This window comes from Lacerta agilis, chromosome 7 (assembly GCF_009819535.1).
Source record: "Lacerta agilis isolate rLacAgi1 chromosome 7, rLacAgi1.pri, whole genome shotgun sequence".
Taxonomy (NCBI): Eukaryota; Metazoa; Chordata; class Lepidosauria; order Squamata; family Lacertidae; genus Lacerta; species Lacerta agilis.
In genome coordinates this window covers 49,340,378-49,365,737 of record NC_046318.1, presented here as the reverse complement: position 1 = coordinate 49,365,737, position 25,360 = coordinate 49,340,378, and the positions used below count along the sequence as shown (strand labels likewise).

Below are 25,360 nucleotides of genomic sequence, written 5' to 3'. Positions count from 1 at the left end.
ATCAGCTGCTTTCCCTTTGAGCCTGCCAGTTAGATAATTGCTGCCACTACCAATTAAAGTGCTATGAGGAAGTAGCTCAACTCTTCACATCGATCTGCATTAATATTTTCACTACAGACAGAAATCATCATCTAGTATGATGCCTGGATGACAACACATAGTTCTGTATACATCTGCATAGTAATGCATACGTCTTAGGCAGCATGAAAGAACAATTTTTAGAGCAGTAGCTGTATGAACTCTGCATAGCACTGTGCAACTAAATTTGCTAATTTATCAGAGTTTGAATTCGGATATGAAGGAAATCACTTTTAGTGTGACCCAACAGAACCCTTCATTTCAGATGCAATCCTGCAAGAGTTAGAGGTGCTTAAAGTGAGATGAACGGAACCCAATTACTTAAATATAAAGGTCCAGTTGCAGACGACTCTGGGGTTGTGGCGCTCAGCTCGCTTTATTGGCCAAGGGAGCCGGTGTACAGCTTCTGGGTCATGTGGCCAGCATGACTAAGCCACTTCTGGTAAACCAGAGCAGCACACGGAAACACGTTTACCTTCCTGCCGGAGTGGTACCTATTTATCTACTTGCACTCTGATGTGCTTTCCAACTGCTAGGTGGGCAGGAGCAGGGACTGAGCAACAAGAGCTCACCCTGTCGCAGGGATTCGAACCACGAACCTTCTGATCAGCAAGCCCTAGGCTCAGTGGTTTAACCCACAGTGCCACCCACGTCCCTACTTAAAAATAAGTCCTACTTAATTTAATGTAACTTAAACATGCCTTTCTCCAAGTTTTTAAACCCAATTAAACCAGATTGCCTGGACTTAAATATTTTATTAATTTTTTGTACTGCCCTTTATCCATAGATCTCAGGGTGGTTCACAACCAGATCCTCAACTGAGAGAAGCCAACATGGTATTCTCCATACATTCCAAGTCCTTATTCAGTTCTTAGCAGTGCAGGCAGAACATTACCTGCATTGGGAGTGCTGGTGGAGGTTTTAATCAAACCCGCCCCCCCACCCCCTCTCGCACTCCCAACACAGACAAGATAGTTGCATATTAGCACACTAACTGCAGCTTTGAACTGCTGAACTGGAGTGCTGGGAAATCAAATGGGAAAGGGGTGTGTGTGTGTGTGTGTGTGAGAGAGAGAGAGAGAGAGAGAGAGAGAGAGAGAGAGAGAGTCCCTGCAAACTTGAAGATGTAAAAAGGAAGGAAGGAAGGAAGGAAGGAAGGAAGGAAGGAAGGAGACAGACAAAGAGTTGAATGTGTATGTGTGTGTTGAACAAGTGTTTTAATGGCACTGCCCATGACTGGCCATCCCTTCTGGCACACAGCCAATGTCCACCCAGCACATGAGGCCCTTAGGGGCAGGAAAGTTGTTCACCTGCTGTAGAATAATGTATAGCCCTTCCTACCATGTTTCTCACAGAGGTAATTTCTGGAAGAGAGTATTTAGTTTGGCTTGTTCTGTGGTTGGGAAACATACCCTTAAGTGGTGCTTTATCTGGTCTGACTGCTGCTAGCTCTGTCACAGTCTCAGACCCATCTTCTTCAAAAAGCCATTGGTTTAAAGGGTGAAAGCCCAGTTCTTCTTTAGTGTCCAAGTCTTTCATCCGGAGCTGCAGCCAAGAGGACATGGAGGACCACAGATTAGAACAAGCCAATTCCTACAAATGCCTCAGGATGTAGTTTCATGACTCCTATACAGTAAGAACACAATTTTGATTTTAATTCACAAAAGGAGGCAAATTTGTTACAGCAGCTCCACAGGCTTTCATTGCAAAAGCTGAGAACCAGATTTAGTATGGAGCCTCAATCTCATTTCCTGGGCTTAGATTTTCCTTAGAAGGAATTCATTCCTTCTTCCTTAGAGCTGTAGTTATTACAGCTAGTACTGTGTTGCTAGTACTGTCATGAACTTGAAAATTGGACTTGTCTCATTAAGTAGATTGTCATGGATGCTCTCTATTCAATGTTGGCTCCATTGCTTTGCCAATGTCTCTGTTGCAGCAGATGTTGCTAGATTCTTTTGTGTCTACATGGGAAAAAATGAATCAATGAGGGGTGGGGTTATGTTGTTGCTCTCTTTTTTATCTGCTATCTTTGGACCTACTGGTATCTGTGGTTATACAATAAAATATATGGATATGCAGGAGTCACATGCATCACTAATGGGCCATTTATACCACCAGGTCACTGTGCCTGACTTGGTCTGCTTCTAACAGATATATGCAATCCAGCAGTGGGTCGAATGGTCTGCATGTGCTGTAGAAGGAAGTGAGGGGCAGATGGGGCTCATCAACCTGGGAAGGTAGTCCATCTAGGAGAAGGAAAACTTTGATCCTTGTATGCCTCCTCCTGGCAACTCCTGCAGCCAAGCTGGTGCCAAACATATTACTATGCTTTACTTTGGACCACATCAGCAAGGCCAAGAGGGGGTCTTGTCATCGGGGCAGCCCAGGACCTCCATACACATTTTCCAGGTTTGCAGTTTGACTTCACCCCTGGAGGTGCACACCATTGTCTCTCAAGACAGGCAGATGCCAACAACAATTCCCTTATGATGCAGTTTTCTGGCTGATACTTCTAGACTCTTTTGAGTATCTTTCTTGAGGAGTGTAATAAATTTACTAACGTATATCTATATCTTAAAGCTGTGGTATCTCTTAATTTGCTATTATTGTTAGATCCTAGCTCAGGCATCTCCAAATTCGGCCCTCCAGATGTTTTGGGATTGCAGTTCCCATCACCCCTGACCACTGGTCCTGTTAGCTAGGGATGATGGGAGTTGTAGTCCCAAAACATCTGGAGGGCCGAGTTTGGGGGTGTCTGTCCTAGCTTGTCACTTTTAATAATTCAGCATTGGTTGCACTGAGGCTGTGGTTTTGTGCTTCTTTCTATTTTGTACTTTGCTTAATGGTTGATCAACCGTAATAAACATTTGATTGATTGATTGATTGATTGATCATAATGAAATAGTGCCTCAGTCTCCCAGAGGGTTAGCTAGGAAGAGGGATTCCTTACTGTCATTTAAATTGTGATTCTGTATCAAGAGCCAAGCTACACATTGTTTATTTATAGCATTTATTCTGCCTTTTCACCAAATGAGCTCAAATGTACATGTTTCCTTGCATTTGTTGTAAACTGAAATTATCAGATTGACTTTTGATAAAACAATTAATTACTTCCCTGAAGAATGATTTTGTTTTTGAAAAAAATGCAGCTCCTGAACACAAAAACAGCAGATGTAATAGCAACAGAGATGGATCTCCACGCTATTCCTTCCCTTCCTAAGTGTGATAAAAGACAATATTTAGGGGATGAAATGTCTTTGCACTGAGACCACTAAGATGTGTGGCCTTGTTTGTGCTTTTAATTTACCTGGCTGACAAACTACTGTACTTGAACTGATGTTCAAAAACTTCTTTTACTATGGTTCCTCTCACACACACTACATTTTATGTGCCTTTCTATCATTCTTTTGTGCTGACTTAGTTGTTTCCTTTGCCTCCTTTCTCTGTGCCACAGCCCATGAGGTGCTGCAGTCCATGAGTTATCCAATTCATGATTAGCAGAGAAATTCAAAGGGTAGTAATGGCTGATTAGTTATCAGCACCCACAGACCACATCCTCGGGGGGGGGGGGGGGTTGCTCCAGGGGTGCTATCATACTCTCACTACTTTGGGGTGGGATTCAATAGCACTCCAGAAAAATCAGGCTGTGCAATTAAAGCTGATTTGGAGCTCTGGCAAAACAACCCCACTTCCCCCAAATTTTCTTCTTCTTCTTCTTCTTCTTCTTCTTCTTCTTCTTCTTCTTCTTCTTCTTCATCTTCATCTTCTTCTTCTTCTTGCAATGACACAAAAATGCACTGGAAAGTGGGAGTTAATGCTTGACAAAAAGTTGTCTAATATCCCTACAAACAAATCAGGATGGACAGTTTTATCCAGTCTTCCTGTGAACAAATCAGGCTGTTTGCCTGGAAGTGACCCAGGACTCTGTCTTGTACCCTCTCCCATTCCATGTATATTAGGCTACTGAATATGATCATAATGAGAAAGGGAGGTTGGCTCAGTTCCCATGTTATACTTTTAGTTATCTCTCTCCTTTCATCCTATCTAGAATTTGCAGAGTTGAAACTTAACGTTGTGCCGAGCCACAGACGCAATTGGATACAAGCCAGTCAAGTGAAGCTGGATCCAGGGAAGACTGAAACAAGGATGGCTGACAGGTTGCATAATGGGAGAGAGGGTGGCAGCACAGGGATTCCCTAATCATTCAGGCTTATAACCTTGGTGTGGGTTTTGGATCCACTGCTGCAACTTTAATGCACATGATCTAGTGGTACACACAGGAGTGCTTTTTTAGCAACTCCATCTAAACCATGCTTTTTTCTTTCATATTCAGATCAGTCATGCCTTTGTAACTGTGAATCACACCTTGGTAACCTTAGGATTCAGTTCCACAAACAGATCTTTATAGGGTCATTCTGATGAGAATGAGCTGCTAAAAAATACATTAGTTTCCCAGCATCTGCAATGTCTTCTTATAGCTTTCTAGAAATTTTTGTAAGAGCTTGTACGTAAAAATGATTTGAGCAGTGTATGTCAAACTGTTTTTAAGCAAGTTTGTTACCTGGCCTTAGCCTCTGGGGATAAGCAAGTTATATAAGTCTAAATAAAACAACAACAAGAACCCACAAGTCAGTTTTCAAACTCCTACATTATTACATAAATAGAAAACTTGTATTTTAAAATACAATACCACTGAAGTACCAAGTATTGTGCTATAGTACAGAGAGTAACATAAGGTCATGTCAGGCAATTGTAACATACCTTGAGAAGTTTAACTCCTCTGCTCAAACTGGTATTGGATAACACAAAGGATATCTTTGTTATGCTGCCTACATCACCAACGCTTAACTGTTCAAGAAAACAAAATGTTGGCTGAACTATACATGTCACACATTCATTCTGATGATTTTTATTTTTATTATTTTCTCTTTCACCTTAGCTCAGTTTGAATCTTGGTGGTGCAATACTATACACACCTACTGGCAATAAGTCCCATTGAATTTAGTGATACTTACCTGTACTTCTGTGTAAGATTCATAGGACTGCATTGTAAATGAAGTTGCTAAAATTAGATTTTAAGGTGTTAAGCCACTGCATATATTTTATATGAATATTATTGTTAGAACAATAAAACCCAGTTAATTCAAACTGTTAAAAGCAAAGGTTGAGGAGAATACTGAACACACAACACGCAAAATCTTGGTAAAATTCCATTTGTCAAATGTGCATTTCTTCTATCAACCTCAGTTTTTAACAGTCTCACACTTTTTCCTTAAATTCTGTTCACTTTATCCTTAAATGCTAGCAAAACAACCACCACCACAATTGTGGTTTCCATATGTTAAGTTAAATAAATAAATATGAGTTTTTAATGGGTTTCTTTCATAAATTAGCATCAAAAGTTGTTGTTGTTGTTGTTCAGTCGTTCAGTCGTGTCCGACTCTTCGTGACCCCATGGACCAGAGCACGCCAGGCACGCCTATCCTTCACTGCCTCCCGCAGTTTGGCCAAACTCATGTTAGTAGCTTCGAGAATACTGTCCAACCATCTCATCCTCTGTCGTCCCCTTCTCCTTGTGCCCTCTATATTTCCCAACATCAGGGTCTTTTCCAGGGAGTCTTCTCATGAATTTGCCAAAGTACTGGAGCCTCAACTTCAGGATCTGCCCTTCCAGTGAGCACTCAGGGCTGATTTCTTTAAGGGTGGATAAGTTTGATCTTTTTGCAGTCCATGGGACTCTCAAGAGTCTCCTCCAGCACCATAATTCAAAAGCATCAATTCTTTGGTGATCAGTCTTCTTTATGGCCCAGTTCTCACTTCCATACATTACTACTGGCAAAACCATAGCTTTAACTATATGGACCTTTGTCGGCAACGTGATGTCTCTGCTTTTTAAGATGCTGTCTAGGTTTGTCATTGCTTTCCTCCCAAGAAGCAGGTGTCTTTTAATTTCGTGACTGCTGTCACCATCTGCAGTGATCATGGAACCCAAGAAAGTAAAATCTCTCACTGCCTCCATTTCTTCCACTTCTATTTGCCAGGTGGTGATGGGACCAGTGGCCAAACTGTTTGGCCAAACTGCGGGAGGCAGTTACAAGACTGCAAATGTATGAACTTTGGGAATGGATACTTTATTATTATTATTATTATTATTTGCCGTATTTACCCGAATCTAATGCTCACCTTTTTTGGCCAAATTATGTTGCAAAAATTAAGGTGTGCATTACATTCGATGGCACATTTACATGTGCCAGCAAATACTATTTTTGGTTTCAAGGTTCTGAAAATCGATTCAGATTCGATGGCGCATTAGACGTGAGTAAATACAGTATTATTCTTTCTTTATTTAATTTCTATACCGCCTTTCATTCAAAGATCGCATGATGGTTTACAATATAAAAACACCAAAATACAGAACATGGTAACAAACAAAAACAAAATTCTACATTTCAATGCCGGCATTCATCCATATATAACCACAGAACTGAAATCTACATTTCTTAGGTGGAGGCATATTTGTATCAGTTAAAAGAAGTTAAATTTTATAAGGAGCTGATAAGGATTGCATTCATTGCATGGGTGCTGTTTGGTGGCCGTTTGAAATAGTCAATTTAAAACATGCCTCTATTTAAGGGGGTGGCCAGGTGCAGGCTGCCCTCTTGGCTGATCATTGTGGGATTTTTCCACCTACCCAATACACCTCTCCCAATGGTGATCTGTGCAGGGCCGTGGCACCCAACCTCTGTTAGGGGTGACTCCCCAGCACAAAGTCAATCCCACTGGATATCTATCAGGTAGCAGGTGGGCTGCCAGATGCTGGATACATGCCCAATGCCTTAGCCAAACCTACTATTTCCTAAACAAAATAAACTACGATAGACCAACACAGCTACCTACCTGTAACTACTATTTCCTGTAATAAATAAAGTTGTGATCTAATTGAATCCAATACCAGTCTCCTGTGTCCATTCTTTCAGACCTCCCTGCACTGGACATCATGTGCCTGTGGCATCAATGCAGTAGAATTGTACAGTAGAACATACAGTTTATGCTACAAAAAGAGATTAGAAACCCACCAGAAATGGATCATTTTTCATACTCTGGACATTCTGTGGAAGAGATACCCCTTTGGTTCCATACACAAGCACTTTTACAACAGGAATCGTTTCTGGAACATGGGAACAATCCATCCACATCTTCCATTGTCCTTGACTTCTAACATCAAACATTTTCACTGGGCCAGATGATACAGTCATTTCTGAATGGAAAAAATACCAAGACAAACAGCATGATGCCTATTTGAGTTAAATATTAATGTCAGTTCCAAGATGTATTACAGTACTCAGCTATATTCAGTATTTCGTATTTTCAGCCTCATCTTAATCTCTTGGGCTGCCATGTAGCAGGCAATACTGGAATAACATCACAGGAGAACACATGATTTGTGGTCTGAATTGGTCCCTAGGATTGCAATATTGGGGTTGGATCTTGATCTTGTGCAAGGGTACCATCTGTGCCATATCTTATGTGCTTTGAAAATGAAGCCTATAGATTATTCTGAATGTAGGAAATTGGGGGAGCTTAAACTGCATTAACTTCCAATAAATCTGAGTTCGAGTTGGGAAACCTATCTTGGGAATGCCTTAAAGGCTGTTATTCAAGTGATTCTTGAGCAGCTAAGGCTTCAGTTCTTTGTAGTCATACTTGGGAATTTCTGTGGGACTTCCTTATGAAGAAACTTGTGTTAGGATTTGGGTGCTGGTTCTTCAGCATGGGCTTTGCCATAAAACAAAAAAGGTAAGTTACCTTGCAGTGGAATTGAAAGCTCCGTAAAATCTTTTTTTGAATGTTTACTGATCCAGTTATTGTGAACAAAGGTGTATGTGGTAAAAGGGTAGTTTCCTTCTTTTATTACAATCTTCTCTAGGAACCAATCATCTAGGGAAAAAAGTGAAATAAATTTGTTTCCATTTTTGTCCAGTGACATTTTTTGTGCGTGGTCTAAATGATTAAGAATTGTAAAACGCTTGCACATGCAAAACTCTACAGAAAGGAATTAGTTAATAATGAGGATGATTATATGCATTTCCATTGAATGCTTTAAAAAAACAGCCTTGGGGAATTCAAGTATTCAACAGTAGTGGCATAGGAAGGGTGGGGCGTAGGAAGGGCGGGTTGCCCCAGGTTCCAGGGGAGGGGAGTGACACTCCCCGGACCCTCCCACCACTCCCCTGCTGCCCAGCACCCCGTCCATGTTTCTTTAGGGACGGATGGGGCAGCCCCACGAGCCGCCACTACGCATGCCCAGAAATTCGTGGCGAGTGAGCGGCGGGTCATGGGGCTGCCCCGTCCCTAAAGCAGCACTGCTGGGGCAGCCCCACAACCTGCCACTCGCTTGCTGGCTCGCCACGGGAGCAGCAGCACCGGCCCGGATGCACTACGCATGCCCGGAAATTCCGGGCATGCGTAGTGCAGCCGACGTGTGGTGTGACGCCGGGCAGCGGAGAGGCTTCCTCTGCCACAGGAATGCTTGAAGGGTCCTATCAGTTTCTGGGGTGAGTATCAAGCTCATTGATTATGTTGGAGTGCCGGATGCATATGTACTGTGTGTGTGTATGTGTACATATATACTGGTACATCCATATATACTCTCTCTCTCTCACACACACACACATGCTAGCAACAGAATTCACATAGTCAAAACAAAATAAAAAATAAAAATTCTTTCCAGTAGCACCTTAAAGACCAACTAAGTTTGTTCTTGGTATGAGCTTTCGTGTGCATGCACACTTCTTCACACCTCTTCATGCACACGAAAGCTCATACCAAGAACAAACTTAGTTGGTCTCTAAGGTGCTACTGGAAAGAATTCACATAAAAAGCCTTGATTGCTAGATGCAGAAGAGGGATGAGAAGACCTTCATATATAATTTGTTGTACAGACATTGCTTAATTCAGCAAAGGGTTTTGTCTGTAGTTATCCACACTCATTACATGCAGTATCAAAAAGTTGACTCGCATACTGGCAGGTCAAACTGGTGAGATAGCCAGTCTTCTGTTCTAAAAGTAAGTGATGATTCAACCCTATAAATGTATACTCAAAAGTAAGTCCTATTGAGTGCAATGAAGTTTACTCTAAGCCAGGTATGTATAGCACTGCAGTCTCAGTGAGTGAGTGTATCTGGTGCTGCTGGAAAAACATGAAAATATGCTTGGATCTTTGTCTTTTTTGCAGCTACAACAGACTAGTATAGTCACCTTTCTGGTATTTGATACAGTATACTCAACATATATACGTGTTTTCATTTTGTACCTTTGTTGAAACTTTTAAAGCCTACAAGGACATGGCTCAGCTTCCCAAGGTGCACTGCTTTGATTGTGAAAACATCCACCTGTAATTTGAGGTGAGTTAATAGTATTGGTTTAGATGAAGCGAGATGCAACTGCTATTAACATACAAGAACTGTAACTAAAATTTAAGCACTGCAAAATTCTTTCTTTGGATTTTTTCACTACATAGACAAACATTTCAGTTTAAGAAAAGAAATAACATTTTCTGTAAGTTCGTCGTAAAAAAGATCATTAATGCGAGTGATGTTGTAAGTGTCAGTAACTGGTAAGACTTTATTGGAAATATTAGTGTATCACATTATTAAAAAGTGCAGTATTTCCTGGAGTGGTTTAAAGTTCCAGTAAACTGCTCATTTGTAACAGAGCTTCTAGAATGAAACAAATAAAATCAGATGAATTATAGTTATTGCCCAAAGTGACCTTGCCTTTCTTCTGAAGTGTCTCAAATTAGCTTCAGATAGAGCTTGGGTACTAGGCTAGATTGGCCTAACCTAGGCTAGCAAATATATCAGTCATATTTCTCTATTTTCTACAGACAAATCCTCTCCATATTATAATACATGAAAATACATCTATTAAATAAGATGTTTCTTGGTAGCAGTAGTTAAACATTCTATATTGCTCATTTCCCCCCATGAATACTAATATTATTTCCTTGGCATTTATTTATTCCAGAATTAGTCCCCCTCCCCTCAGTACATCTTCCATCTCATACAACCTTCTTATATTAGAAATATCTTCTGTCTATGAATCCTGACATTTTAAATTAGACCTATGCATTCAGTTGCTTCTGACCAGTTTTCTCCTTGATTTATTCTCCAGGCATGCAGCAAGCACATGTTGAAATGATGACTACATGTTGGAACATATTTGACCGAAAGAGCTAGAATGACTAACGGCACATTGTATGAATATCTACTTGGAAATAAGCCCTATTAAGTTCAATGAGTCTTACTCCCAGAGTGGAGTTCAAATCCCCACTCAACTATGAAACTCACTGGGTGACCTCAGACCAGTCATTCACCCTCAGCCCAACCTACCTCACAGGATTGTTGTGTTGAAAGCATGGGGGGGGGGGCAATGTATACCACCTTGAGCTCCTTGGAGAAAAGGTGGGATAGAAATGTAATAAATAAGGACTGCAAGCTAATAGATATGCATTGTGATTTACAAAATACACATGATCTCAATCTGGGATTAAGCAACATGAACTATAGACAAAATATGGGATTTACTTGCACATGTTACTGATCCAGCACAGGATTGGTTCAAGAAGCTTCTGAGACCAGAAGCAGCTTGCTAAGTGGAGCAGAGTTGCTATTGTTTACCAGGAGGGAGAGGGAGATTGGAGATGTTGGTGCAGCACAAACACACTGGCAGAGCCAATCAAGTGTTCCTACAGGTGTGTTTGCTCCATGCCAACCTCCCTGCCATTTTGCCCCTCCCCATAAGCAATAGCAAACCACCTTTTGGGAAGGTAGCATAGAGTCTCTGCCCCACTCAGTGAGCTGTTTATGCATAAAACATGTATTTTTAAATGTTTACCTACCAACTCACTGAAGAGCAGAAATCACAATGGGTACAATTCAAGTTTTTAAAGTCCCATTGATTTTGATGGGAGAATTATCAAACAAATAATTTAGCTCTCTTCCACTAAAATCAGTGGGACCTATAACCACTTAACCACTTAACTTTGGCTGTATAATAATGTTCATTTACAATAGTGGGTTTCCATATGAATATTCAGATTTTTTTGAGGGAAAATACTCTGTGTACAATGTGAGAGATGTTTATGTGTGCACATTTGCTATGAATTAATTTTACCTCTCCTCTGCTGAAAGTGACTGGACCACTTTTTGAAGGATTAAGCCATCGTTTCCCAGAGTCTCCCCTGCCTCCTTGAATACAAATATAAGCCTCTCCAGTGGCATCAGCTTTCTTTTTGTCTCCGGTGTGTACATGGATGGAATATTCCACAACTGAAATAAATAAATAAATAAATAAATAAATAAATAAATAAATAAATATCTCACTCTAATGAAAGAAATCTTTGAAACTGTTAAGATTTGCTCTCTTATACTGTAAATATGCAGTTGTTCCAATATCTGGATGAAAAACCTATTTTGTCGCCATTATTTCATTGACTGTATTGCTGTTTTTTTCTAATCAGTACCCAGTTTATAGAATCAGAGCCCATTCATTCTGGTTACCACAAAATCAAATGCTAGAATAAAAAAGCTGTGTCAGTCCTAAACCTTCCAACATATAGCAGACCATGCAGAGAAAGTAATAGGGGAAATGTTATGCACCCCATTACACATATGGGAGCCTCATTCAACTGCATTTTGCAAGATTAGAGATGCATGTCAATGTAAATTCATGAAACTTACTCTGAGAGGGATCTGCTCATAAATGTAATTGGTCACAGGGACCAACATGTGTTTATTTCTTTTATATCCCAACACTTTCTACCACCATGGAATTCAAAGCTGCATATATGAAATTCCTAGAGAGTTTCACATCTAGACACTGACCAGATCCAGACCTTCTTAGCTGCACCAAATCTATGGCTTGGGGATCTCCCTAGGATCCTAGCAGGGGAGACAAGATATGTGGGGTGTTAATGCTGTAAGCCCCTCCTTCCTATGCTCAGGTTGCAAATATGTGCAAATAAAACCATATATCCTAAAGACACCACAGTCTCCATTTAGCTTCATTCCACAGAAACCAAACCCTGGGAAAGCATCTCTGGTGTCCCTCACCACTTGGAGATTGGGGTGCATGCAACAATATTCATGTGTCGTGTGCTTGTCTGACTTGAAGAGTCCTCATGCTCTGCATTCTTCCCTAAACAGTTTTCTTCTCTTTATAAAACATCACTGACATATCTACGCACTGATGCTTTGGTACCCTAAAGTGAGTTTGCTAATTAGCTGCTCTGGGGGGAAAATAACCTAATTAAATTTGCATAAAATATATGATTAACTTGCTTGTATGAAGCATCTCCGAAACCAAGAACAACCTGTTCTAACGAAAGGAGATAGTTGCTAGGGAAGTAGTAAGTTCCGCCCTTACTCTGTCCTCCCGAAATATATGGGTACTGCCCACTCACCCTCTGTCTGTTTTCAGAGATTCTTCACAAAAAAAAAACTTGAACAAACGTGATCAAGCTGATCTGAGCTGCAGTGTAAACTGCTCACAGATCCTGGAACCATTCCTGCAGAGCTTCTGTGGCATTGCTTCTAATTGTTCTTTCCAAATCAGCAGGGAAACATTAAGGATTGAATCAGTTGACTGGCTCTGAGGAAAAGGAGTCAGACCCTCCCAAGACCTCTGGGGCTGCTGTTACAGTCGAGCATCCCAAGTTACCAAGCCCTTAGGACATGGGCGGAGCCAGGGCAGGGAGGGGCAGCTGTCCCCCCACATCAATAAAAAATACATAGCAAACTGATGTTCTCCCCCCATGACGAAATGCCTACTTCCCCCCCCCAAAAAAAAAAATCCTGGCTATGCCCATGCCTAATGACACCTCAGACAGCTATACAGCTGCAAATAAGTGTGTTGTAAAGCACAATATACAAATGTGACACTAGGTGGCAACAGGGAGTTATAGCAAATTCAATTTATTTTTCAAAACATTTTTTTAAAGCGTGTTCATAGCGTTTCTTATATGTGTGTAGATTCCACCCTCACCTACTCTACCCCCCATTTACTTCTTTATTATGAAATGTATATCCCACCCAAGATATGGAGGTCTCATACACCCCAGGTAATGTGGTTGCTGACCTTGAGCCAGACATCCTGGAGAGTGAAGTCAAATGGGCCTTAGAAAGCCTCGCTAACAACAAGGCCAGTGGAAGTGATGATATTCCAGCTGAACTATTTAAAATTTTAAAAGATGATGCTGTTAAGGTGCTACACTCAATATGCCAGCAAATTTGGAAAACTCAGCAGTGGCCAGAGGATTGGAGAAGATCAGTCTACATCCCAATCCCAAAGAAGGGCAGTGCCAAAGAATGCTCCAACTACCGCACAATTGCACTCATTTCACACGCTAGCAAGGTTATGCTTAAAATTCTACAAGGCAGGCTTAAGCAGTATGTGGACCGAGAACTCCCAGAAGTGCAAGCTGGATTTCGAAGGGGCAGAGGAACCAGAGACCAAATTGCAAACATGCGCTGGATTATGGAGAAAGCTAGAGAGTTCCAGAAAAACATCTACTTCTGCTTCATTGACTACGCAAAAGCATTTGACTGTGTCGACCACAGCAAACTATGGCAAGTTCTTAAAGTTCTTAATGATACTACCCTGATGGCAGAAAGTGAGGAGGAATTAAAGAACCTTTTAATGAGGGTGAAAGAGGAGAGCGCTAAATATGGTCTGAAGCTCAACATCAAAAAAACTAAGATCATGGCCACTGGTCCCATCACCTCCTGGCAAATAGAAGGGGAAGAAATGGAGGCAGTGAGAGATTTCACTTTCTTGGGTTCCATGATCACTGCAGATGGTGACAGCAGTCACGAAATTAGAAGACGCCTGCTTCTTGGGAGAAAAGCAATGACAAACCTAGACAACATCTTAAAAAGCAAAGACATCACCTTGCCGACAAAGGTCCATATAGTTAAAGCTATGGTTTTCCCAGTAGTAATGTATGGAAGTGAGAGCTGGACCATAAAGAAGGCTGATCGCCGAAGAATTGATGCTTTTGAATTATGGTGCTGGAGGAGACTCTTGAGAGTCCCATGGACTGCAAGAAGATCAAACCTATCCATTCTCAAAGAAATCAGCCCTGAGTGCTCACTAGAAGGACAGATCCTGAAGTTGAGGCTCCAGTACTTTGGCCACCTCATGAGAAGAGAAGACTCCCTAGAAAAGACCCTGATGTTGGGAAAGATGGAGGGCACAAGGAGAAGGGGACGACAGAGGATGAGATGGTTGGACAGTGTTCTCGAAGCTACTAACATGAGTTTGGCCAAACTGCGGGAGGCAGTGAAGGATAGGCGTGCCTGGCGTACTCTGGTCCATGGGGTCACGAAGAGTCGGACACGACTGAACGACTGAACAACAACAACAACAATATCCCACCCTTCCTCTGAAAGGGGCCCAGAGAAGAAAACCTTCCCCCATATACGACATCTGGATCCCTTCCTTGACTCTAGACACACACACCCTTTTATCCCCAGCCACCAGTTGATCTCAACTGAGACATAACAATAAAAAAACTCTTAAACACCTAAAGCCATACCTCATAATAATCCTTAATCAACATAAAATCTCAAATGCTCAATAGCACAAGCCAGCCCAATACAGAATGACCTTCAACATGATCCTCACAAGTGAGAAAAAATTGAGGTTTTTATTTTTATTTTTTTTGACCTTTTGGAGAAGACCTCTTGTGAAGCTAGGCTATGCCTATAGTCTTGCAATCCTGGGAAAGAGAAGAGGCAGAACTACTTCTTACAGCCCATCTGTCTTCACAGCAAAGGCAGGAAGACAGAAAACATCTGTACTTTGCTCTGGAAGACTCAACTGAGAATTTGTGCTTTACCTATTCAATCTGCTCTAAACAGGCCTTCCATTCTGAAGTCTGATGGCATGGCAGAGCCGGCCTGCACATGAGGCAGGGTGCAGCCATAGCCTCAGGTGGCAGAAGTAAAAGATGCAGGGCTCTGCCTGTCCCACTTCTTCTGCCATCACCAGTGAGGTGGAGGCATTGTGCCACATTGTTCTGCCACTGGGTCATTCCAGTGTGTGTGTGTGTGTGTGTGTGTGGTGGCAGCAGACATAGAAGGGCAGGAGGCAGCAATTCTCATTTTGCCTCAGGTGATGAAACGGGGCAGGTCACCCCTGTGGCCTGGGATGTGGAAGGAAAGCAGAAGGACATTTTTGGGAGTCCCTGACTATTAAGTTTAAATGTTTAACACAGCACACACACAGAAATATCATTTTGAGAATTATAATTTTCAAAACCCTTCTCTGCAGAATGCAGGATAATCTTGTCCTCTAAGAATGGAAGAAAATGGATAGCCAAACTTACAGACCACATTTCAATCATGGCTCTTTTAAACCTTTTGGTCGCAGTCACAGCAAGAGCCACATTTCCACTGAAACATTTTAGTGCAACACTCAAAATGTCATTTTTTTAAAGGACTATATCAAGCAGCTGTGGCAGCTGCTGTCTTCTCCTCACCTTTCTGTAGTACTATGGCTAATGTAGCTAAAGTGGCTGCCCAATATGAACTGCTTTAAATATATGTAGCTGGCAAGGAGCTCATGTATAGGTGCTGAAAAGCACTCATCCAGCAAAGGACAGCCTCCCCTAGCCTTACACTCTGTAGGATTTTTATGACACTGTTTTTTAAAAATGTCTGGGCCAGTATATCACCTAACAGCAACTCTAGATTCGCACAACAAGGCTATTCTCCACCAGGGAATAGGAAGCTGGAAATGGTGTTCTTATCTGTAAGATATTATATGCCTTAGGTAGGGGTTTTTCTAGCTCTTTGACCTTACCCTACCAGCACCTAACAACCACTACTTTATGCCCATCTTAAAAGTGAAAGCATGTGGAGATTCTCAATGCCAGTTGTGTGTAGCAGCAGTGTGTTGATCAGTGCAAAGATATATGAACTTGGTGAGTATGTATCTAACACTAGGATTAGAAGAAGACTAGGACTGTTCTGACCCCCTATGGACAGAGCTATTGGAACTGAAACAGTGGGATGATAGCCTGAGATTCCCAAATCAGGTTGGGATAACTGGGAGGCTGGAATTAAGAAAAATCAGTGTTGGGCTGTGTTCACACTCTCATTTACTGACCCCCCCACCCCCTTAAAAACCTACAGCAATATTACTGTTTGGTGCATCATTTCTTGAACCAGTTTAACACCAGTTCAAGTCATTAAACTGGTCCTAATCTGTCTCTAGCCAAGGTGTGAACACCTTGATTTAGGTTAAAGAAATTCCCACCCTGTCAGTACCTCCTGGTGTGTACACAGCCAGATGAATCAGGCACTAATGAAACTGGGCATGTGAATTGTAGTTGTTTAACCAACTATAACTCATTTGATTAAACAATTAACTAATTGGTTAAAGACTGCATAATTTAAATTGAGGAGTGACAACTGTGAGTTATATCCAACATAGCACCATGTGAGCATTCTGTCACCGGCACAGAGAAGGCCCTACTGCTGCTTTTGGCAACTGATCTTATCTAAGTCTGTCTATTGTTATACCAAATCTTTTTATACAGCTGCACTTTAGTGTGATTCCTGCTCTTTTCAACATGAGCTGCATATAATGAAGTTCCCATTAGATTGCACCCTTGGCAACTAGAAATGTATGATTTCCCGTTATAAAAGCAAAAGGTCTACTACCTGTCATTTATCGGGGGAAGGCAGATAATGTGATGCTCAATAGTTCTGATTCCATGCACACATTCTGGAAGATTTACATGCACAAAATATTAAAAGCCACACTGTAAATCCAGTGCCAAATTTCAGCGGGTGCCTTCATCAGCTTATTTATTTGCAACTGGGTGTGAGGAAGCAAAACATAAAAATAGTGGCAAAGGACTTGAGATTTGTCACCAGGTCTTACTCAGTTTTGAGGGATTTATGTTTAAATTCCAACCCTCACATCTCCTGTCACATTTATTTTTGACTGACAACAGGAAAGCTGGAGGCTTGGTTTTTGTATCCCAGTGTAGTATGGAATAAGTGGAAACTTTGGCCCCATCTGCACTGGACATTTAAAGCAGCATCATGTCAGTTTAAACAGTAACGGCTTCCGCCAAAAAATCCTGGAACTTTAGTTTGCTAAGGGTGCTGAGAATTGTTAGGAGACGCCTAGTTCCTTCACAGAGCTGCAGTTCCCAGAGTGGTTTAACAGTCAATCCCTCTTTGCCAGGGAACTCTGGGGATTGTCGCTTTCTGAGGGAAATAGGGGTCCCCTAACAATTTCAGCACCCTTAACAAACTACAGATTGCAGGATTCTTTGGCGGAAGCCTTGGCTGTTTAAATTGGCGTGGTGCTGTGATCTAAACCACAGAGCCTTGGGGCTTGCCAATCAGAAGGTTGGCTGTTCGAATCCCAGCGGTGGGGTGAGCTCCCGTTGCTCGGTCCCAGCTCCTGCCCACCTAGCAGTTCGAAAGCACGTCAAAGTGCAAGTAGATAAATAGGTACCGCTCCAGCGGAAAGGTTAACGGTGTTTCCGTGTGCCTTTTTAACAACTCTCAGCACCCTTAACAAACTACAGATTCCAGGATTCTTTGGCAGAAGCCTTGACTGTTTAAATTGGCATGGTGCTGCTTTAAATATACAGTGCAGACGAGGCCTTTATTTCAAACTAAGTTACTGCTGGGTTTACCTCCCCTTAACCCCCAGCATAGACCTCCACCCCCCTCCTTTTATTTAAAAATATATGTTCATGGTAAAGCATTTTAAAATGGAGGGAATCTGGAATTTGCATAGGCACAAGAGAAAAAGGCCAGGAGAAATGGTCTGGTGTGGTTTATGATTTCAGATCTAAGCACATGCATAGCACAATAAAAGCATGTGTCCACTCAGAAATTCCCACTGAATTCAGCGAGGGTTATTTCACGGTCGGCGTGTAAGAACTGCAGACTTAGTAGAAGTCAGTCTCACAAAACCTGATGGAATTTACTTCTGAGTAATATGTTTAGGATCACTCTGTAAAACTGATTATGGAAAACACCATGAGAAGGAATAATAAGTAAGAATGATGACAGATGACACATTTAAGTACAGATAAGGTGGGGGAGGGTAATAAAAAAGTGCTTGATTCATTTCAAAACTTTTCCTACAGTTCCTATTATAAGCCTCTGCTATTCATATCGAGTAATACATAATAAAAAGGGATGAATTTAGATATTGTGACATTTCATGAAGTCATTCTTTAATAAGTCTGAGGTATATGTATAGAAAGGATTGTATCATGATTGAAGTAAGGATTTTAAAGGCCAATTTTGCATCAGAATGTGAGAGACTCTGGCACATGAGAGATGTATTGCTAATAAAGATGGGCACCAAGAAAAGATATTCTGGTTAACTGTACTTAGCTTATTTTCAATGCATTTACTTGAAACAGAATATCAGCAGAAATTAGTGTGGAAAGAAAGATGGTTATTTTAAAGGACATCTTTCCCCCACTGAGCTGTGCCTTTCCTAATTTGGTTGGGGGCGGGGGTTTTCTTTATGTCTTTCTCCCTCTCATTGTTGAAAAAAGTATGCCATGCTCCCATTAAAACAGACATACACTCAAGAAAACCTAGCATTTTGTAACCGTTTATTTGTTTCTATTCTACTATATTTATTTTCTCACATTTATACTCCACTTTTCCTCTAAGGTGCTGTGCATGGTTTCCCACTCTCTCCATTTTATCATCACAACAACGACCCTGTGAGGTGGGGTTAAGGCTGAGAGATTGTGGCTTTGCCTAAGGTCACTCTGCAAGCTTCATGCCAGAGCAGGGATTTAAACCATGGTCTCTCAGGCCCTAGTCCAACACTCTAACCACTATGCTGCAACTCACCATTGTAATACAAGGCCTTTTTTGGAGGCCCTTGCTAAGTACCAAAGCTGCAACGAACAGGAAGTAACACCATGAAAGCCTTGCCCTGGTTTGTGACCACCTGCAGGTCACCTGTCCCAGCTGTGGCTGAGAATTCTCCTTGGGGGTGGGATGCAGAGAGAGAAAGAGGGATGGGAGAGGGGGGAAAGGAAAGGAAAAGAGCAAGAGGTGTTTCCTCCAGCCAAGCCAGCATTGTGTTGTTGTTGGGGGTTTTTTGGGAGTAGTGGGGGCAGGCATTTTGAGAGGATCCCTAACTGGATCTAGAGACCGTGAGTACACACATGAATGTGAGTGTGTGTGTTGCATATTTTCTCAGCAGCAGTACTGGAAGCCTGAGCGGCAAAAGAGGAGAGATGGGGGCAAAGGGGGGAAGAAGCATAGTTGTGTGTGTATATGTGTTGCATGTGTTAAACCTATTAGCTGTGTGTTTAATTATATATATTTAATTAAATATATCAATTGTGCATATTAAATAATATCAACTACATTGCAAACATTTTAATTTATAGTATGGAAATTTAATTCAGTCTGTGGCCCCAGGTTTTTTGTCAAAGAGCTACTGCAGTCCACTTCATCTGAGAGGTTGGACCATCCTGTCCTAGAACACGTGCAAAGGATTGCAGCATTTGCTTTGGTTGTAACCCCATGCATACACACAGTGGTATTTATTTCCTTGTGAACAGGCTTAGGATTGTTCTCCTAGTTCCATATAGCAGACTATTTTTGGAGATGAAAGAATAGATGCTCTGGAAAAAAAGCACTTCCAACCCTCACTTTACAATAAGGTCAAAATCATTCTCTTGGAAGGTTGCATCAACAACAGCTGCACAGGGGCATAAAAGGTCTTCAGCCTCTGGGAAAAAGAAAGCAGATTTCTCTTACCGGGAAAGGGATCCTGCTCGGAATACAATGCTGGCAGTTCAACACATGTCTCTTCATTGGGTTTGAACCAACAGTCAAAATTTAGCCACATCTCTTGGTTGGTGCCTGTATGTTTCATATGCAGCATGGCTAAATGCCAAGACTCCTTTAGCAGAGCATGTGGACCAGATACTTGAATTTTGTAAAGGGAGCCAATGTTTGCCAGCTCAGCCTACATGAAAGGGAAAACAAGCAATAACCAAAACTTGCCTTTTGGATCAGCATAAAACAATTATTTGCCTGTCAGCTGTGTTTGGTGTCTTAATGGTTTCAACCACTAAGGGCACAGCAAAACCTCCCCCTACTGGCAGAGCTTTGAGGAGCAATGGGGCCACCACCACATCCACCCACAGTCCTGCTCCTCATGGTGGCTGTGTGGAAAGTGGGGGCAGGACAATCAGGCCCAGACTGGGTCTCGTGGCATTGTCCAATGACAGTGAGGCCAGCACAAGATCCAATGGATCCCAGCTCAGCCCTTCCCTGTGTCCAGAACACAGTTTCAAGGCTTTCTCCAGGTAGCTGTTGGTTGGGTGCCCTGATGCCAACAGTCCCGTGTGTTTCATAGGTAGAAGGGGGATGCTGTGACACTTAGATCACTCCATTGGCAGTGGCTGGAAGGAAGCTGGCAAAGCCAGCAGAGCTAAGTGGAGAGACATTTCCACTTACTTCAACCCTCCACCTCCCAGCCCAGCCTAATACTGTGTATGGATTGCTTTGCTCTATAAGAGCAACACATCAACATCATAGTACAAATAGAATTTTAAAATAATTATAAAAGTCCTGGTTAATCTTTCTATGCATAATCTCGTTACAAAGATTGGGTGCCACCCTCACTCTCTGCTAAGTGGTAGCAAGATTCCAGGGGGTTCCAGGCACTCACAGGGTGTTGGTTTCTTTGGAGAACTGATACATGGCAGAGACTGTTGCAGCTTTAAGAAATATGGTTTATTCACCTATTTAAACCTTCAGGCTGCACAGAGGGAGTGCAGATCTTACAGCATGGTCATTTCAAGGCGGGCTTGTCCCCCACAGCAGTGCAGCCCTGGAGTCAAATGGATCTTTTCAGCCAGCCTACCCAAGATGGATCTTTGTCTTCATTCTCTCACTTCTTCCCAGCAAAACTTGCTAAAAATACTCTCTTCCTGTCACCTCAAACATCCCCATCGCCTTGGCAACCTCTGTCTGTCCAGGCCCAATAATTCATTTTCAGTCAGGCCATCAAAATCTTTTGTCATGTTAATGCATCTATCCCAGGCGGGGGGGGGGGGGGGCTGGTTTGAAAGGGAGCTTAGCCTGTATTTTTCCAATGGCCTGTAATCTTCCCTACAATACTGCAAAATAATAAAAATCTTAGCATTTTTTAATTTCTAGGATTTAGGTGGGTCCCCCCAAATCTATAACAATATTATTCACATGGAATGTTATGAACAGAGGATGAGATTTTCATCTGAATTAGATAAACAATAGAAAACTGAGACTCCCTTCATGCATCACATTTTTTACACCTCCTAAGATGTTTTTGCATTCCGCTGAGAAATATACAGCATAATTTCAACAAGCACATATTTGCAAATTAATACTGGCATCACACATGCACATGAATAAGGAACTCAAGAGTTGGCTTCAGCAATTCCCTGCTGTATATACATATAACGTGTGAGATAAAAAGCTATATCTTTGCCTTCATGTTCTTTTTTGGGATTCTAAACAATGTTTTCATTTTAACTTAACACCAAGAAAATTAAAAGCTATTGATCCTTTGATTTATAATCTACCATTCAGACCCCTGTAAACGTGGCACTTTGCTGTGCTGTTTTTATGAGAAGCAATCTAGCTGCAGGGATGTTACCAAGGATTCAAGTACTATTTTCATTCCTATCAGACTTTTATGGAGGAAACATAAAGTAGCTGAGATCAGCATCACTGCCCTAGCCAGACAGCACCACATAGTGAGGTCTACTAACCACCATTTAAATTTCCCATGATGCTCCCAACAGGGCATCACTCTGGGGTGCTGTAAGAAATTAGTAGGGTGACTAGATCCAGCTGCTTGAATTGCTGCTGCTACCACTGGCTGCCAGCTAAGGCTTTCCAAGGCCATTTCAAACCTGGAGGGAAGTTCACTAAAGAAAAAGCTGAGGACACACATTGGCAATTCACCAGTGAATAGTGTTTGGCATGTGTGCAAATGTGTCCCAGGTTGTGAAAAGCAAGTATAGTTTCACTTAAAACAGGCACCCCCAACCTTTGGCCCTCCAGATGTTTTGGACTACAATTCCCATCATCCCTGACCACTGGCCCTGTTAGCTAGGGATCATGGGAGTTGTAAGCCAAAACATCTGGAGGGCCACAGGTTGGGGATGCCTGACTTAAAAGGTGTCATTGTTTCTTCCAGTGGCACATTACTGCCCCTGCAAAATTGCTGAAATCATGGTGGCAGTGGGATGGGAAGGGCCCCCAAAAGGAACTGTTTCAAGATTCGACAGTTGCCAGTTTTTTTCTGGACCCAATTCAAGGCGCTCATGTTAGGGTTTAAAGTCCTAAACAAGTCAGGTTCCAAGTACCTGAAAGACCGTCTCCTTCCCTAGAGGCTACCTCAGGTGCTAGGATCAGTGAAGGGTGCCCTCTTGGTTGTTCTACTGCCTGCAGAAGGTTGGAAGGGGGAGTGGTGGCCCAAGAGGTGGCATTCTCAGTAGCAGCCCCTAAGTTGGGAAACTGGCACCTTCAGTATACAGCTTTTGACAAATGCTTTTGGTACTTGAGATGTATATTTTTTAGGGCCCACCTTATTATTTTTAATTTTATCGTATTTTTTGCTCCATAAGGCACACTTTTTTCCTCCTAAAAAGCAAGGGGAAATGTCTCTGCGTCTTATGGAGCAAATGTGTGGGCGATCACTGGCTCGCTTTGCGGCCCCGCCCCCTTGCCCAGGCCTCCATTGTTGAATGTTCTGTAGACAGAGGCTGTTTGTTTCCCCAGCAACATGTGACTGGCTGATCAGATTATCTGTTTGGAAACTGTAGAAACGGCTCCCTTTCCTTTCCTATAGAAGCTGCAGAATTGTGAGTTGAACCCCATAAAAACAGGCTTTTCCCCTTTGCAAAAGAAGCTGCACAACTGTGAGCTGATCCCCCCAAAAATGGGGCTTTCCCCCTTTCCTCCTCTAAAAACTAGGTGCGTCTTATGGTCAGGTGCATCTTGTGGAGAGACAATTAGACAATTATGGTAGGTTGTTTTAAAATGCTTTTGATATTGTGTAATATTGTATTTTAATATAAATGTTGTGTTTCAATTATTGCAGCCCGCTCTGGGACATAAGGGTAAACAGTTGGTAATAAATTGTAGTAGTAGTAATAGTAGTAGTAATACATAGAATGAGTCCTTGGGTCACCTTGCAGCTTTAAAATGGCACACACATGTACACATGGTATAGCCCCCAAATCATCTACTCTAAGCAATGTCTTTAGCCTTTATATTTTTGTTTCTTGTAAAAAAAAGAAGAAGAAAAGAAATACTTGATTACTTTGATTTCTGTTGCTGTTCCTGAAAACTGATGTGACAGCTTTTTGCGGTCTTGGTCTCCATAGAAAATGAAAGTCAGGCTTACAGGTTCAGTTTCAGTGTTTATATCAGACCCAATGATATCCATTATCCATAAACCGGAGGACTTTTTGTTGATTTGAGGATCTTTTGCACAAGAGATCAGTTTTTTACCTTAAAAGGGAGTGATGACAAAATTAGTAATTGGATATAATTGGATCCAGTTTGGGTGGTAAACAAAAGGTGTGAACACTCAATTTAAGCTCTACTTATTTCAACTGGATAATTTATATATGTATTTAACTTTTAAAACTTCAACAACTCTGCCCCCTCCACAAAGCTCCACAACCCTACTTAAATGTACCGGTACTTAAGATTGGCTAAATTTTACCCCAGTGCTATGTTGCTTTGCTACAACCATGACAACAGTAGTATTGCACCTATAGAGTTACTCTTTAATAATTTAATACTATAACGTTTTCCCTCATAATTTTAAATCACAGATATAGAGTCCTTTTAAACTAATAACATTTGGGTTTCACTGTTCATTCTGAAGTTAATTATTAAGGAACAGACAGCATCCTTCAGAGTCTTAATTAATTGTTCTCATAGAAAACACCAATGCTCTGCAAATTCTACTATATCATCCACAAATACTCTTTAGTGTGAGAGACAATGACAGGTGGAGATAACAAATGGCTTCAACAAAATACTCTTGCAATTAGGCCATAAATAGGAACATGCTGTGTGATAGTGACAAGTGAACATACAATAAAGCCAAATCTGCTCGAGATCCTAGCACAGCAGGGTTGAATATTTGGTTTCTGTCTGCTATATTTGCACCATTAACCCTGTAGTAATAATATCTATTAATGTATTTTTGTTGTTCCTCGCAGGAGGGTTCCTGTGACTTTAACAGGTGCACGAGGCAGGAATTCAACAGGTGATACTTTTCTTGGCTCAGGCATGTAGCTGTGGCATGAAATGTCACCCACTTAATTTGTTAATGAGACAAAAGCATCACCCTTTGGTTCTGTAGTCCCAGGGCAACTGGTAGTTGGATGTAAGCATTCTTTTTGGCAGGAAGGGCAAAGCATGGGGCCACCCTGGGCTCCCCTTTGATGCCATTCTGTTCAAGGAGCAGCCTCTTAACAAAAGCCCTTACCTTGCCCATGGAAAAGATCAGATTTTGCATGTAACCTTTCCCCTTAAAAATACAACTGCTTATTTTTCATTTGGTCATCTTGAGAAATCATCATTATAACTGGGCAACTAATAAATCCTATATAGATAAATTTGTATGGTTCCAGATTAAAAAGCCCACAAGCTGCAAACTGCCAGATACTAATTACTAATGCATTTTGTCTACCAATATAGTTAGCTATTAAATTTCACTGTATTGTATATTTAAAATACTTTCTGCAACGCACACACACACACACACACACACACTTTTCTGTGCCAGCTATCAAATACAGTGGTTTTCAAACACAGTTCTGATTGGTGGGCAAGTATCTCCAAAAAAATAGCTTGTCTAGCACAGTTGATCTTCCTCTCCAATGTGCAACCATACCAGAAGTTCCAGTGTGTTTTAGACTATCCTCTCCATTTGCCCTGTGTAATGGCAGACCCCAAAGTGTTCCAAGTGAAATGAATATATGCTTTAGGGCATCCCTGAATTTTCTGCAACACTCATTGTTATAGGAAGTGCTATTGAAGAAATAAACTCTGTTGTTTCAGTTATTTAAAATGATAATAAGAATAGCTACAAATCACTGGCAAAAAGCAACTGTCAGCTATCAAACTGAAACATGGTATATACCTGTATATACCTGGTGCTATTGGTGAAGACAAAAGGAAACTTATAGAACAACCTA

General features: G+C 41.6%; 1 protein-coding gene across 1 annotated transcript in view; it reads right to left on the bottom strand.

The window, feature by feature from the left end:
- Window positions 1–25,360, bottom strand: part of LOC117050421 (lipoxygenase homology domain-containing protein 1-like) — a 168,667-nt gene that overhangs the window by 49,749 nt on the left and 93,558 nt on the right. Inside the window, exons 34-41 of the mRNA XM_033156091.1 lie at window positions 23,467–23,657; window positions 19,905–20,115; window positions 11,254–11,408; window positions 9,392–9,470; window positions 7,885–8,016; window positions 7,155–7,336; window positions 4,840–4,926; window positions 1,491–1,623 (exon numbers count right to left, since the gene is read on the bottom strand). Coding sequence (XP_033011982.1) covers window positions 1,491–1,623; window positions 4,840–4,926; window positions 7,155–7,336; window positions 7,885–8,016; window positions 9,392–9,470; window positions 11,254–11,408; window positions 19,905–20,115; window positions 23,467–23,657 — 1,170 coding nt within the window. The remainder of the gene's footprint in view (window positions 1–1,490; window positions 1,624–4,839; window positions 4,927–7,154; window positions 7,337–7,884; window positions 8,017–9,391; window positions 9,471–11,253; window positions 11,409–19,904; window positions 20,116–23,466; window positions 23,658–25,360) is intronic.